Source organism: Typopeltis vanoorti, chromosome 20, assembly GCF_054136105.1.
Source record: "Typopeltis vanoorti isolate ZY-2024b chromosome 20, IOZ_Tvanoo_1.0, whole genome shotgun sequence".
In the NCBI taxonomy this organism is placed as follows: Eukaryota; Metazoa; Arthropoda; class Arachnida; order Uropygi; family Thelyphonidae; genus Typopeltis; species Typopeltis vanoorti.
Genome location: NC_143568.1, coordinates 93,521,830 through 93,538,876, shown reverse-complemented (window position 1 = coordinate 93,538,876; position 17,047 = coordinate 93,521,830). Strand labels below are relative to the sequence as shown.

The window sequence follows — 17,047 nt, the reverse complement described above, 5'->3', positions numbered from 1 at the left end:
TCCTTCTTTTCCTTGATTGTCATTGCCTGAATATAACATTTTGTATTTATTGCTCAGAAAGATCTCACCAGGTACTTATCTAATTCCTCAGCTAGCTCCATTTCTTTGCCATTCAGGCTTCTTACGTTGATTGTACCGATCTTTAACTCTGGTGATGTTGAGTTGGGGTTTATTTTCAGATTTGTTCCAGTAGCTGACTTTTCGCTGTTCGCCCTGGTTCCCTGGCGAAAACAACGGGGGCCTTGTTTAACCGGGCGACGCCCCAGCCGGCATGAAATTTTGTCATGTTGTACCATCATTCTATATTTTGGTTTAACCAATAAGAATACAATTTGGTCGGCTAAATCCCAAATTGCCAGCCCATCCTCGTCCGTTCAGTATCCAAGTAGATACCCAACAGGGTGCACCACGAGAAGGTGAGGATTGGACATTAGGTCAGAAGCCCTGGTCGGTTCTCCGCATTCCTTTAAAGGCTATGTGGAGGTCTCCTCTCAGTTATACAGCTTTGACCCTTAAGCACCCCTCTTTTTTTCTGTTGGTGGTAAAATTTCCAAATAATGAAAATCCCGATTCCTCCTGATATTCTCTGATGCTGTAAGCTCATCCATTCCAACAAAAACTGAGATAAATTGATCTCTAAATTTTAACTCAGTCATTGCATTTCCAGTAATCATGTTATAAAATTTATGCACGTTCTGAGTGTATACCTCAAAAATGTGTATTGCCAATTTCTTTGGCTATCTAATTGTCTTTTGTAAGGTGGAATAGTAAGAAAGCATTTGGTCAGAAAGATCGGTGCCTGACATATCCAAATTATAATCCCTAACGATATTTGGTTTTAATTGAAATTTACCATTCCGATTTTGTTGTTCTTTTTCACTTTCATCGTTATCTTGTTCTTCTTCTGTAGAAGATTTGGCAAGATCTTTCAACTCCTCATTAGTGAGCCTCACGATGTCCATCTATGTAATCATTCAATTCTTCTTCTGTCATATCGTCAAATCCCTATACACCCATTTTCTGTACTGTGTTAATTATCGTTGTTATCTGTGAGTTAATATCAGGGGCGTCTTGGGAATTATAAATTATGAATGGCATCACTCCACAAATTCTTCCAGCATGCAGTTACCGCTTCTGGTTTCAATTCGTCAATTGCTCCCTTGATGAATACAATTGCATCTGCAATTGTGAATGATTTCCAGCATTCCATTAATCCAACATCAGCAGAATCCTCAACCATTGCACGAATCATATCGAAAACCTGCCGAGCATATGAGACTTTGAAGTATCTATGACATGGCTGAAGCAATGAGGTCATATTAGGTGGGAAGAAAACCACTTGAACATTTTCATCCTCAGTGACTAGTGACTCAGGGTGCCCTGGAGCATTGTCTATTATCAATAAAATTTTAATAATCCTTTAATAATACTTCCCTGTCCAAGTATTTTTTTACCTCCGGAATAAAACATCGATGGAACCATTCCGTAAATAACATGGCTGTGACCCACGCTTTCGGATTTGATTGCCAAAAAACAGGCTGACAACTTTTATTTTTAAGGGCACGTGGATTCTGTGAGCGGTAAACAAGGCCAGGTTTAATTATATTACCAGCTGCTCTTCCACAAAGTATCAGCATCAATCTGTTCTTAAATGCTTTAAAGCCTGGTGCTTGCTTCACAGTTTTATGGATGTAGGTCCATTGGGGCATTTTCTTCCAAATGAGGCTGGTTTCATCACAGTTAAAAACTTGCTTAGGATGATAACCTTTCTCTGCAATAATTTTTTTAAATTCTACTGGGAACAATGCAGCAGCTTAGATTATGTAATGCATCGCCAAATTAGTAATTTGGCGATGCATTATATCATCCCCAGCAACTGGATGATGCCCTACCATATATTGCATCCTGTTTTAAGCTCTACTTCACACCATATAGCTTCAAACACATTACTATACAGAGTATTTTTGCTTTCATAGGTTTCTACCGTAACTGACTCAAATCATCTGATATCAATAGTAGCATCCCCTCTCCTCCCTATCCCTCCTTTCTTCCTAAAGATATTGTGTCCTTTGCACTTGATTCTAGTTACATCAGACTGAGGTTCAGGTTTCACTAATGCCAAACAATCTTAGGCCACAGCATATTTGCCAAGACAGTAAACTTCTCCCTTGTCTCAACAGTCCCTTTGTTCCTAATTCTCTTGGCATTTGTATATAGACATAAGTTACTTCCTGGCTTTTTTTATATACTTGCATCTCTGGTCTACTTGGCCCAGTTGAGCAGCTTTTTCTTTCCAGTCCCCCCCCCCCCCCTTATATGCTTTGGAGTGACTTTTAGTCAATCCAAAGCATACAAGTTCACCCCGTCACCAGATTCATAACTGTGATCATTATCATGTTTTGGATTGACCTTGCTTTACCTCATACCTTAGCTGAACTTTACATTTTCACTGTTCCTCCCATGATTATTTAGTTTTCCTGACTCTCTGCATTATATCTTACCCTAATAATAATTTCACCAAGCACCTGATGCCAAATCCTTTCAAGTAGAGGATTTGGCATTTCTCTCTCTCTCTAATATATTTTTTCTACCATAAAACTCACACCCATTTCTTCTACAGCATCAAATCATTTGCCTTCCTTTACTCACTAATAATGGACTAACAGTTTTCCCTCTCACTTATTCCAGCAAAACTTTCATATCTTCACTTTTACCTAATTGCATTGTTTTCTTGAATAATTAGAAACATGTAATTATTGTAATATTTAAAGATATAAGAACAGGGTAAGTTGTTTATTATTTTGACGGTATAATAGAACACAGAAACTAAGTAAATAATTAATTTATTAACTTGATGCTGATATTTCGCTGGTATTATAACCAGCATCTTCAGAGCACAAAAACACTGTTTGTCACAATACGCGGGCGTTGTTAGAGGTAGAGGGCGCCAAAATCAGGACTCTAGTCTTTGTGTTGCTGCTACAATTTTGTTGAAATACACCATGTTGTTTTAGTCTCGCGTATTGTGACAAACAGTGTTTTTGTGCTCTGAAGATGCTGGTTATAATACCAGCGAAATATCAGCATCAAGTTAATAAATTAATTATTTACTTAGTTTCTGTGTTCTATTATACCGTTAAAATAATAAACAACATGTTCTACGAACACATAAGTCTGTCCACACATTTAAGAACAGGGTAAGATTATTTTTCTTCCTTTTCTACATAAATAACTTTCTCCAGTTGACTGCACACCCAAGTTTTGCTAAAAACAGCATGTTGCATGCTTCTTTCTCCTTTGACAAATCAACAGAACCTCTACAACTAAATCTGATCTACAAATAATGCTTCACTGGAATTCTTTAGACAACTTTTTGAACTTACAAAAATCCCCAACTGTTTTTTCCTTGGTGTTAGTTTTGATAATACTCCGATTTCAGGACAACTCTAACTGCTAATCTTTGCCTGAGCATATTGCAAGTATTGCTTCCTTGGGATCCAAGAAATTAGGTATTCTCTTTCACCTCTCATAGTACTTTACCTCTAAACAACTATTAACCTTTAGAAAAATTATAAATATTCTTGCTATCGAATTGATATTTCACATTTTGGGGTGGTGCGCTTTGTTTAACTCTATAAAAATCTTTCCTGTTGCAACACAGAATAGAGAATTGGGTTGATTAATGACATATCTTTTATCAATTCATTACACAAGTTTGCACTTTATGCAAATAGTTCCATGGTTTCCTTCATCAGAATTGGCAGCTAATCCCCACACACATTTCTCTAAATCTGTTAAAAACATTCAGTGGTTGCTCATTGTGTCTTGACATTTCAATTTCCAACTTGAAAACAAGTTTGGAGTTGAGCTATGATGGGTAGCCACTTCATTCATTCATTCTCCTAATGGCTGTCCTTTTGAACAGCTGTTTTTTTTTGTATATTTTCCAGGATATATTCTGTGTAGCTTCTGATCCAAGTTTCTTGTTGTTCCTGAACTTTGTCATGGTACTGATCTACTATATGCTGAATAGCTGCTTGTGTGTAGAAGTAATAAAATAAAAAAAAATTTAATTTTTGGGGGATAGTAATGGCCTTGCTGTTGTCTTTTTGTTCTGAGCAGTTGAGTATTTTTTGTTAAGCTTGATTTTAGTTGCAGCTGTTGTCTATGAAACTACTCACTTTCATAGCCAAAGGGGGGGGGGGGATCCTTGAGATCAACAGTTTACCAGAACAGAACATAGATCTGTGAAAGTGTCATTATTTTCCATTGTTAAGAAAGATGGGGCCCATGTTGGGACACCTGTAACCCCCATCGCACACGCCCCTGGTGGCAGATCGGGAAATTCTCATCATAGTTTACTATGAAGGAAATAAAACACCTCCTGCAGACCAACAAGATAGCACTCCTCTCATAGGCCGGTTTGGGGACCTCGAAGGTGGCAACCCTACTACCAGACTTGGGTGCTGAAGGCTAATCCCCTACACACCTTAAAATTTCACCCATTAAAAGAAATGACATAGAACATTAAAAGTTTACGTGGAAAAGAAAACGAATTAATAAATGAATTTAAAAAATCGAGATTGGATCTGCTAGCAGTCACAGAAACAAAAAAGAAAGGTCAATGTTGCCAGAAAATGAAAGATGGATATATATACTTTTCTATTCAGGGGTAAACCCAAGAGAATGGGGAAAACAAGAGGTAGCGTGCATAATTAAACCAGATCTTGAACAACATATTACTAAATGGCAACTAATAAATGAAAGGTTGTTGACAATCACTATAGATTTTAAATCAGATAACCAAGTATTCACTGTAATTGTTGCATATGGCCCAAATGATAATGCTAATAAAGAAATTAAAGATGAATTCTTTGAACTCTTACAAAAAACAATCGAAGAAGTTCAAGGGCATATTATACTACTAGGAGACTTTAATGGCCTGGTAGGGAATCAAGTAGATGAGGAAACGAAACAAGTGTTGGGATTGCAAGAAGAAATAACCCGGAATAATAATGGAGAAAGAATAATAAATCTTGCCTTATAAATAATTTAGTAGTAGCGAATACTATGTTCAAGCATAAAGAAATCCATAAGTTTACCAGGGAAGAGCCCGGTAGAAATGAAAAATCTATAATTGACTATGCCATCATAAGCAGATCGTACTGGAAGTATACAAAAAACGCAAGAGTCTATAGAGGTCCTGAAATAGGCAGTGACCACTACTTATTAGTATTGGAAACGATCCATAAAATAAAAGTTGAAAAATGCAGAAAAAGTAGCAGAGGAATAAATGTTAAGATAAAGAACTACAAACTAAAGAAAGAAGAAACAGCCATTGAGTATAAAAGTAAAATAGAAGCCAAGATGTAGAAAGCCTATAGTGCAGGTTCAAAACACTTCTAGAAACAAGCAAAGAAATTTGTGGTGTATCAATAAATAATAAATAGAAGAAACATAAAACACCCTGGTGGACTGAAGAACTAAAAGAAGAAATTTAAAAAAAAAAGCAATTGTGGAAGAGATATACAACATCAAAGCTGCAGGTTGATAGAGAACTATACAACAACCAAAGAAATAAGGTTAAAACCTTAGTGAAAGAAGAGAAAAGAAAATGCAGGGAAGACTTCAGATATACTTTAGAACAAAATTTTAAAGGAAACCAAAAACCCTTCTATAATGTTTTAAGAAGAATGAGTTCAGAGAAAGAATGCCCCATAAAGTTTATCAAAAATAAGGATGGAAAGTTACTCACCAATCCCGAAGACATTGTGGAAAGGTGGAAACAGTACTTCCAAGAATTATTGGAAGATGCAGGACACAGAAACAATACAACCCTAAGAGTAAGACATGCAAGCAAAATAGAAGAAGATCAAAGTGAAGAAATTCATGCAAATGAACTGTTAGCAGGAATGAATAAAATAAAACTGGACAAATTAGTAGGTCATGACCAAATAACACCAGAAATGGTAAAGAATTTAGGAATGAAAGCCATGAAATTTCTTTTACATCTATTCAATGTTGTATGGAAAAAGAAAATTATTCCCAAAGACTGGGAAGTAGCAATAATAATCCCTATATATAAAAAAGGAGATAACTGTAAATGTGAAAACCATAGAGAGATTTCGCTTCTAAGCGTTCCAGGAAAATTCTAATGCCCGTATTTTAAAAGAGAGGCTTAGGAACCAAATAGAGGATACACTGGACAAAATGCAATATGGCTTTCGAAAAAATAGAAGCAAACAGGATCTTCTCTTCAGTCTTAGACAAATATCAGAGAAAACATTGGAATATGGAAAAGAACAGCAAAGGTTGGTTGATTGGTAGAGCCTCTGCTACTAATGGCTCACAAAAAGTTAAGCTAGTTTGAGCGCAGTTAGTAGGGGACCAATCATTTGATGCTGTTGGCACACTCTCCCTGGAGGTGTCACATAATAATAACTACATGCATGTTTTATAGATTTCAGAAAGGCCTTTCTCCGAGTTCCCAGCACTTAATATGGCAAACATTAAAGAAAAACAAGTTACAAGATAACTTAATAGCAGCCATACAAAGCCTGTACAAAAGTAATAGAAATTATGTAAGAACCTGTAATAATTGATCAAAAGAATTTGAAACAAATGTAGGAGTGAGGTAAGGCTGTATCCTCAGCCCTCTTCTTTTTATTATAGTAATGGATGAAATTTTAAAGGCATGCCAAGCAAAAAAACAAAAAAAGTTTCACCTAGGATACAGGAAACTGAAAGAAACCAGGATTTCACACATGGCTTTTGCGGATAATGTAGTGATTCTAGCAAATACAGCTGAAGATTTGCAGTACAACATCAACATTTGGTATGAAGAAACAAAGAAAAGGAATATGACCATAAATATAAATAAAACCAAAACAATGACCATATCTAGAAACCAATCAAAACATATAATAAAAATAGAGAACCATCAACTGTTCACTCATTTAAATACTTGGGATCATATATACAAGAAGATGGTAGACTAGACACAGAAATTAACAACAGGATAAGAGGGGGCAACAAAGCTATTCTATGCAATGAAAGGCCCACTCCTAGATAAGAAAGAAGTTAACCAGAATACCAAAATGGCAGTGTATCGTCCAGTGTTTGTACCAACATTACATACAGTTGCGAGTCGTGGCGTTTAACAACAGGAAACAAATAAACTACAAACAATTGAAATGAAATATCTTAAGAAAGTGGCATGAAAAAGAAGACTAGATGAATAAGAAATCAAACTATAAGAGATAGCGTTCAAGTTGCACCTCTGAACCAATTCATAACACAAGCCCAAATGAGGTGGCTTGGACATCTTGATGGAAGAATAGCAAAAACTGTATATGAAAGCCAGAAAATAGGAAAAAGAAACATAGGCAGGCCCAGGAAAGGTTGGCAAAAGGAAATTAAAGAAAAATTGGAAAAGGGAATTAACTGGAAAGAAGCAAAAGAACAAGCCTTGGTCAGGACAGCATGAAAATGTCTTTGGCAAAATCTCAACGCTTAAAAGCACAAGATATCATAGACGAAGAAGAAAGATGGAGCTGCATCTTGTGTGAATTGTAACTTTTTGGTGACTGCAGATTCAAGTATTATGGATAGAGTTAATTCTTGGGTATAGATGTTTAGAATAATTTTTTAATGCATTTCTGGTGTTTAAAATATAATTAATATGTTCTAAATTAAGAGTTCAAGAAGATTTTATGAAAGGAATTATAACTACTTTTTGTATTAATCCCACACACACAAAAGGTTTCTGACCTATAGTACATTTATATAGTGGCAGACCTTGGACCTTAGATTAAAATATAATGAAAATTATACTCTAAAGTGCGATCATACCCTCACTAAGAAGGGTATGATTGCACATGGACATTGTCATGAACTTTAGTTATTTTGTAACTTTGTGTACATATTCTTCCATTTTATATGGTTAATTTCTGTTGAAGTTTTTATTAAAAAACTTTTTTTTTTTTTTCAGTTACTTTGTTTGTGCTAACTGTTGTAAATAATTGGTTTATCATCATGAATGGTTACGCTGCTGTTGCAACAGATTGGAGTCGAATATTTTTCATGGGATTCTATGTGATTACTATGGTAAGTTAGTGTTTTGGATCATTAAATGAAAAAAAAAGAAAACCATTTATTAATGCTTTTCTTTTATAAAATATTTTTTATAAAACTATGTTTATGTGATATTATTGTAAATTAATATTCTCCTATACTATATGTATGTTTAAATTCATACATATACATATGTATGCTTAAATTCATAAATATAAACAAGTGTGATATACAAATTTAGTGACATTACACTGCATTCTTGAAACTAGTAGGTTGATTAAAATTAGTTGACTCTTCAAAGGGTTTTTTTTGGGGGAGGGAGGGATCTTCCTGCTTGTTTAGTTCTGATCTATTCATGATGCAATATTATTTTCTTTGTTATAGAACAAGTGATAATTATCAGATTTGGTTTGAGAGCAGAAATGTTTCTTTTATTGAAATTACTGTATGGCAGTTTGTCAGGTGAAGGCATATGTATTCTCTTCTTCCTAACATGGATTTTAGCCCTCCTGCTATCTCTTTCGTGGTCTTCCGATTCTTCTTTTTCCACACTTATTTTATATCTGTATAATATTTTTGGTAGTCTGCTGTTTTCCATCCAATTTAAATGTTCTGTCCATTTTTGTTTATACTATCTTATGTAGTAATTAATTGGTTTTATCTTCAGGGAATTGTAGAATTTCTTCATTTGTTTTATGGTCTCACTTGGTATATCCAGCTGTTTTTCTGAGAAAATTCATTTCTGCTGTTTGAATTCATTTTTTATCTTTCCTTTTTATGGTCCATGTTTCACTTTCGTATAGTAAAGTTGGTTTTGACAAGACATTATATAGTCTGATTCTAATGTGTTTTTGTATTTGGAATATCTTAAATATATTATTTATTATGCCATTTACTTTGACAAAGTTTGATATTTTAGTGTTTATATCTTTTTCTTCACATGATCAATCACATCCCAAGAATTTGAAAGTATTTACTTTTCTAATATTTTATCACTATTTTGCTTCTTATTGGATTTTCTCCTTTGAATGCCATTATTTTTGTTTTTTCTTTAGATATTGTCATTATGTTGTTTTGATTTTAATGATCTTTGTAAATCATCTTCTGATGTAGCTAATATTATTTGATCATCTTCAAATAGCAGTGTATCTATCTTCATTTGTGGGTATACATTATTTGTATATCAAATGGGTTATACTATTTCCAGATTGTTACAATTTTATTTTTATATATATACATACTGAAAAGCAGAGGTGAGAGGTTACACCGGATTGTGGTTGTCTCGCATTTGTAACAAACTTTGTTTGTGTGCTCTGAAGATGCTGGATATAATACCAGCAAAATATTAGCTTTTAAGTTAATAAATAGTTTTTTTCTTATCAATCTGTGTTCGCATCATTACCATTTAAATCCAATTCAACATGTGTGACAAACACATGTCTATCCACGTGCAGAGGTGAGAGGGTACTACATACTCCTCTCGATATATCTTTCCATTCTGAGATGTGCTCTAATTTAACTGCTATTTTATTTCCTGTTATATTTCTTGAATGGATTGTAAAAGTTGGTTTGGTATATTTAAATTGGTTAATATTTTAAACAATTTTTGTCAAAGGATTTATCATAATCAATAAAGGCCAATATGCGTTTCTTTTTGAAATTCTCTTCTCTTTTCTATTACCATATTTTTTGATAGATAACATGCACCTCCAACATTTTCATCACTCCTTTTGATGTATAGCTAATGCACATGCGCCAACTAGCGGTAGAGTTAGGAAGTACAGACAGAGGATAGAGGAATTCTTTAAAAGCATGTGCATTGCTAGTAATAAATTAATAAATAAATTGTTCTGATTTATTTATTAATTTTATTCTTAAAAATCTTTTAAATGTCCTTTTAAATGGTTGTTATAAAATATTTTAGGATTTCATCTCAACAACCAAGTTTAGGAAGAATCTTTATTGTGTGTTCTTGTAACTAGTTACATTGTTAGTAGATCTGAATTACCCATGGAAGACAGAAGTATTCTCAGAGAAAATCTTACACAACGCAGTTCAAGCTTGAAGTGGTTGAAGTAGCAAAGGAAAAGGGGAATAGTGAAGCTGATAGATTGTTCAGTGTTGGAGAAAGTGGTGTTCGTGAATGGCGAAAGGCTGAAACAGTCCTGAAATGTTTACATACGAGGAAACGTGCTATGAGGTTTAGAAGGTGCTTGTGGCCAACCATAGAAAAAAAAACTGTTTGATTGGGTTGTTAGTGAAAGAGCTAAAGGTATGAGAATATCTTCTGTCCATGTGTTGCAGGAATTGAAAAGACTTGCGCAAAACAATAATATAGAGGATTTCAAGGCCTACCCATCTTGGGTTTTTGGATTTATGAAGAGAAACAATTTAAGTGTGCGCTCCTCCACTAGTGTTGGACAAAATTTGCCGTGTGACTGAGAAGTGAAAGTAGCTAAATTTCTTTTGTTTCTGAGAGAAAACTTGTGTGGGGTTGATGCTTATCACTTTGCGAATATGGATGAAGTTCCCGTAAGTTTTGACATGCCTAGTTCTAGGACTGTGAATCTGAAGGGAGCAAAAGAGGTTTCAGTTGCTACAGCAGGGCACGAAAGGTTTAACTTTACTGTGGTTCTCTGCGTAACTGCAGATGGTTCCAAACTGCCACCGATGGTGATTTGGTTTCATTAAAGCACAAGGGAATGCAGTGGTGTCCGGTGACAATGATTATGAAGCTGAAGAAATACCAAACGAAATTTTTAACTCAATTGATTCTTTCAATATTGAGTCTGATGAAGAATTTTTTGGATTTGAATAGTGTAATGTTCAATAAATATTAAGTAATATTTCTACCTTAGTTTTATTAATTTGATTTACCTCTCATACCTTTCATATGTATACCGCGGATGTTCATTTTTAACGAATTTAGACTTTTTTGTATAGATAACGCATGCATTATCTATCGTAAAATACAGTAATTTTAGATCTATGCAGGATCAGCTTTCGGAAACCATTTTGTCCTCTATAGCAGTGCTTCCCAATCTTTTTCACGTCATGGCACACCTCACAAACATAAATAATTTCACAACACACTATGAAGGAACATTTTTCTATTAACATGATTAATTTCTTCTATTTCATACAGTGATTCAATTAATAAGATCTTTCTTTCAAATATTTTTGCATTATAATACATAAACATTTCAGATAAGTCTTCTTATGCAGTCGTAAGCACGAAATAAATGAAACAATGGAATGAAAATACCTAATCCGTACATCCTCAGTAATTGATATTTGACATAGTTTTTATATCGCAGATTTGACTGAGTGAAACTGTGATTAAATTTTTAGAACACTTATTTTATAAAACTATGTGAAAATACAAAAGTAAAATTAACTATACACAAAAGAATTACTGACTATGTATAAATATGCTAATAATAATAATTTAATGACAAAATAAACATTTTAAGTATTAATATAAATATCTACAATATTCTTTTGCCACAGTTAATACATATATTTCCTTCTTATTTCAGTGAGATACTTGGGCTTGTTTCTGTGAACACAACTTTTTTATATCTGGGTATATGTTCGTAAGAGCCACATGCAATTAATGATCAATACTCTTCAATGATGATCTCTTTAAATTCTTGATAGTGAGCATAGAAGAGAAACTTTGTTCACACATGTATGTTATAGCAAATGGTAAAAGAATGTTTATAGCTTTTTTGCCGATGGATGGAAACTCCTTTTTTTGCAGTTACCCAGAATTGAGATAATAAAACATCCTTAAACTCAACTTCAAGGGTACGATCACTTTCTAAGTCTAATAACTCCTTCTTTTCTTTCACTGATAAATCAAATGCCATGTGATTTCAAACCCAATTGAATTTCTTTGTCTTTTTTAATTCAAAGTAGTGATGAAGCTTTCTCTCAAGCATGCATAGGTGTTGATCTACAAGTTCTAGTAGTTCTTTTTTAGGATTCGAACTACAACACGGACTAAACATTTCAAGGGAACCATTTTTCACCACATCTTTCCAAAGTTGAATTTTGTTTTTGAATCCATTAATTTTGTCAGTGCAAGTTAATATATTCTCAAGCGGTCCTTGCATTTTTCGATTAAGTTAATTTAGGTATTCAAATATGTCAGCTAAGTAGGCCATTTTTTGCAGCCATTAATTGTCTTCCAACTTAGCTGAATACTGAGAGTTACCCTCAAAAAATACTTTTAATTCTTCTTTCAACTCATGAACTCTGGACAGAACTCTCCCTCTCGACAGCCAACGAACTTCAGTATGGAACAACAAAGATTGATGCTCTGATCCCATTTCATCACATAAAATTGAAAAAAGATGCGATTGAGGTGGTCTACTTTTGATCAAATTCACCATTTTTATAATGTCATTAAGTGTGGACTTTAATTCTAGAGGTAAACTATTTGACACAAGAGCTTTTCTATGAATAAAGCAGTGTATTATTTGAACATCAGAGTTTTCAGACCGAACTTCGGACGCCAAGCCTCTGACCCTTCCTGTCATTGCAGCCATGCCATCAGTACATAAACTTATGCAATTTTTCCATGAAATTTTGTTTGTATCAAAATATTCATTGATCACTTTAAAGATTTCCTTCCCAGCTGTTTGTTTCTGAAGTTCTTTACAGAATAAATAATGCTCTTTCAACCCTTCTCATCAGGAATTCGAACAAGTGCAATTAGCTGACAACAGTTGCTAACCTAAGTAATCAACCTGTAAGGAAAATTTCTTAACTTCACAAATTTTCTGGATTAGTGTTCCTTCTATGCTAACTGACATGTCTTTAATGCACCTGCTGATCGTATTATTTGAAAGCGGTACTTTTCAATTTCTTTTCCTTCATCGATTCCAAGCATAATTTTGACAATTTCCACACAAGCTGGTAAAATGAGCGATTCTGTAATTGTGTGAGGCTTCTTGGCTTTGGCTATCAATCTCGCGATTTTGTAACTTGCTTCTAGAGCTCCATTAGATACCGTTGTGGCTGAAAGAACTTTGCATTTGAATTTGAGTTCGCAGACATTTAAAATAGTTAAAATCCTTATCTATGTATGAAGGGTGCTTGGTAGAAAGGTATCGATGTAGTTTCATTTGACAACTTTTCCAGGCATATGAGACATTGAGGCACAGATGAATTATCGGAGCACACGAAACCAAATTTCAGATAATCCTCTTTATATAGTCTGTGTTGTGGCTTAAACATTTTCTTTGGTTCACTTTCTTGGGCTCGCAAATTTGATGAATTTTCGGATTTTTTTAAATATTTGTCCATTATTGTGGGTAACTGAAAATTAAATTTAATAGAATTAAAATATATGCAAATAAACAAGCCATTGAATAGAAAGATATAAATCACATCAAACTAAAAATACCATTATAATCGAGGATATCAAATAGGCATTGTAACTAGGGCATCCAAAATACCGGAACATGCAAAACTATGTTAGGAAAATGCCTATTAATGACAGAAAGTCTACGTTTACCAAGCTTAAGCTATACAAATTACACATTAATCATTTTGTAACTCATAATGTCAGCGTCCATTCTCCAAAAAATATCTCATACCTTTTGATTCCGAAGAAAATACATTACGAAAAAATCGTTAACTATAAGAAAAAAATGACTCGCCGGTGTTTATTTTATCATGCGATAAAATAAACACCGGTTCTTGTATGACCATTATAGCTTCAGCTAAAACGAATGTTATAGATCAACGGTAACAGAAAAAAGCGTCTTTGTCAGCAAATAATAACAATTCGACTTATGTTCCACAAACTATCACATTTGTTAAAACACAAATTCAGAAAAAGATGCAATAAGACATTCCCGCTAAGGTGTTTTACACAGACTACTTAACAACACTGAACATCCACTTGAATGCAGTTCTTACCAAAATGATACACTCTTGAAACACTTGACTGGTACTCTCACAACACAACAGACGAGTTGGAACTGAAGCATAGTAATGATCTTCTGAATCGTAGATGCAAAATGTGAGGGAGGGAGTAATGAGAGGAATGGCACCTATGACATTCTGGTAGGTCGCCTTCACACATGCATAGCTAGAAAAGAGCAATAAAGCAAAAAAGGGAACCATTCGGCAGCCTATCTCTCTGGTACCATTGTCCCATAATCAGGACTTCGTGGTTAAATTTTTCGTGGCACACCGGTTGGGAAGCACTGCTCTATAGTACTGTCTAGCTTTTATTTTAGTATTCCTGCATATATTTTATGTCCTGTATTTAGCAGACTAATTCCCCTATAGTTATTGCAATTGTCTTTATTTCCTTTTTTATAGATATGAGATAACCTGTGCTTTTTTCCAAGAGTTAGGAGTTTTTCCCAGACATCCAAACCATATTAAAAAATTTCAGAAATCTTTCATTAAATTTTTCACCTGCATTTTTGTAAAGTTCCATATTTATATTATCTTCTCCTGGTTTATTGTATTTTTCAGTTCTAGCATTGTGATATTTTCTGTTAGTTCATTCTTTGTTTTTATATTTCTATTGTTTGTATTTTTATCTTTTATTACTTTATAGGCTTTGGGTGGTGTGGCTTAAATATATCCTTTACTAGTTCTGTTACGAAATTGTTCCATCTTTCTCTATTTTTTTCCTTACTTCTCATTTTGCAATTGCACTGTTTCTTTTATACTCTATTTCTGCTTCTATTGTTCTGGAATTTAGCCATTTTTACTAACTGTCCTTTTTTTGTTTTCGTTATATTTTCTATTTCTTTGTTCCAGTGTTGTAGTCCTCTTTTTCTAATCCATTTGTACTTTATTCCTAAGCTTTCTGTTGCTGCTTTTGTGAGAATTTGTTTCAAATTTTCCCATTCCTCGTTTATGTCACTTGATTTATGTGTAGTTCCTGTTTTTAAGTTTGTACTTTTTGATATTGTTGGCTAACATGGAGATCCTGTACTGAAGAAATTTTGTAACTCAGTTGATAAGAATTTTTAGCCACTTTGATTTAAATCAAATTTTTGCTGATACCATATAATGATCAGAGTTTAATTCAAAGTCTCAGTATGCTCTTACGTCTAAAATGTATGATAATGTAGTCAATTATTGGTTTACATCCTCTGGCTGACCAAGTATTTCCTTGTGCTTAAACATCAAATTCATTATTCTCATATTATTATAAATGACAAAATCTTGCAGTCTGTGACCATTTTGATTATGTGTATCTTTGTCAAATTTATCTATGAAAGCATATATCCTTTATGTAAATTACATTTTGATGTTTGGTATTAGTGATAATGTTACAAAGAAAAATAAAATTAACTCAAACGTTATAAAATAAGCAGTTGTTATTTCATCCAGTTTAAATCCACAGCCTTCTTTACTATAAGCAAGCAGTATGTTATATTTTTCATACAACTGAGGCACACAGTTTTGTTATTTCTTATTTATTTATTCTTATGGCAAAAGCAGCTACAGGTCAATGTCCAGACCAGAAAGCCAATCCAGGGCCTCATCTGTCACCTTGTGGATGTCCTGGAGGCCACCACCATGATGTCATTCACAATATAAGTGATCATCTGAGCCACAGGGGGAACAGTCACAATAAGAGTGGTCTGATAGTCTCCATTTATGCAGTAGGTAGCCACATCTGGTTAGTTCTGATCCTTTTGATAGATGACCAAATCTTAATAGGAAGGGCAAAACCAGGCTGCAGAGCACAAGGATCTTCAACCAGGAAACCATTTGTTGGAAGATTGTTGGACCAGAGTTCTCTCCACATGTCAGATGTTGATGGTAAGGCAGTTGAAGAAAGTTCATCCATGGACCAGAAAGGGTTTTGTGATTTTAGACAAATACCAGGTGGATTTGAGAGAGTCTGGTGCAGGAGTAGGTTGCTCATTACTTTATTAAATACTTTAATCTAGGCTTGGGTTCTCTGTATATTTAGTGAAGCAATGTTAGATAGGACAGGCAGTCAGGAGAGAGGTGTGCTTTTCAGTGTCCCACTAATTGTGCACATGATAGAGTTTAGCTGGGTGTCTATAATGTTAGTGTGTGCACTTCTTTCCAGACAGGGGCACAGTATTCTGCTGCAGAGAATGCAAGGGCTAATGCAGATGACCTCAAGACATCAGCACCACAACCTCAGGTTGTTCCAGCAAGCCATGAGATGATATTATTTCTCATTTTAACTTTGTTGGACAGCTTGGTGATGTGCCTTTTATAGGTTAGGCTTCCATTCTGGCTCACTCCAAGTTGTTTCGAGTGAGGCTCATGTTCTACCATTTTGTCAGAAAGAGAGGTTGAGATGTCGATTCGCCTCTGCATTGTTCAGGTGGAATGCTGTGGACACAGTTTTTGTTGGATTTGGCTTCAGGTACCACTGCTTGAAGTACACCTCCAGGATGTTCAGGTCTGTGTTCAAGGTTGTTTCCAGGTTGACAAAGGAGGTAGACTGGTGTAGGATAGGGAGATCATCAGCGTATACATATTTGCTTGAGCTAGTATGTGGTAAGTCAGACATGTAGATGTTAAATAGTAAAGGGGATAACAAGGTCTCCCTGTGGAAGATGTTGTGGAGGAATCTGGGCCTAATCTTTGTTTCCACCAATATGGACTCAGATCTTTCTGTTGGAGAGAATTTGTTGTTTCAGACTAATAACTAGAAGACATCAGAATGTATACTGCATGTTATCTCCCTTTCACATTATGTTAAGAAAGTATTAGGAAAAAAAAAATTACTTGAGTAAATTAATTTACATCTTTGATGGATGCCTGTATTTCAACTTACAAGTCATATCCATTATTCCTAGATTTTGTGATTAATTAGCGGTTGGACACAAACCAGTTTTTTCCAACTCTTCTGTGGTTCATAACTGGGTGATTTTAACAAATGAATAAAGATTATTTCATTCTGGACTTTTAGATTACAATACTTACAGAACAGCCTCTAGTCGATAGAATA

General features: G+C 34.4%; 1 protein-coding gene across 1 annotated transcript in view; it reads left to right on the top strand.

Annotated features, from left to right (window-relative positions):
• Window positions 1-17,047, top strand: part of LOC150095666 (two pore channel protein 1-like) — a 355,100-nt gene that overhangs the window by 301,159 nt on the left and 36,894 nt on the right. The window contains exon 21 of the mRNA XM_090409936.1: window positions 7,991-8,106. Within this exon, the coding sequence (XP_090266062.1) occupies window positions 7,991-8,106 (116 nt within the window). The remainder of the gene's footprint in view (window positions 1-7,990; window positions 8,107-17,047) is intronic.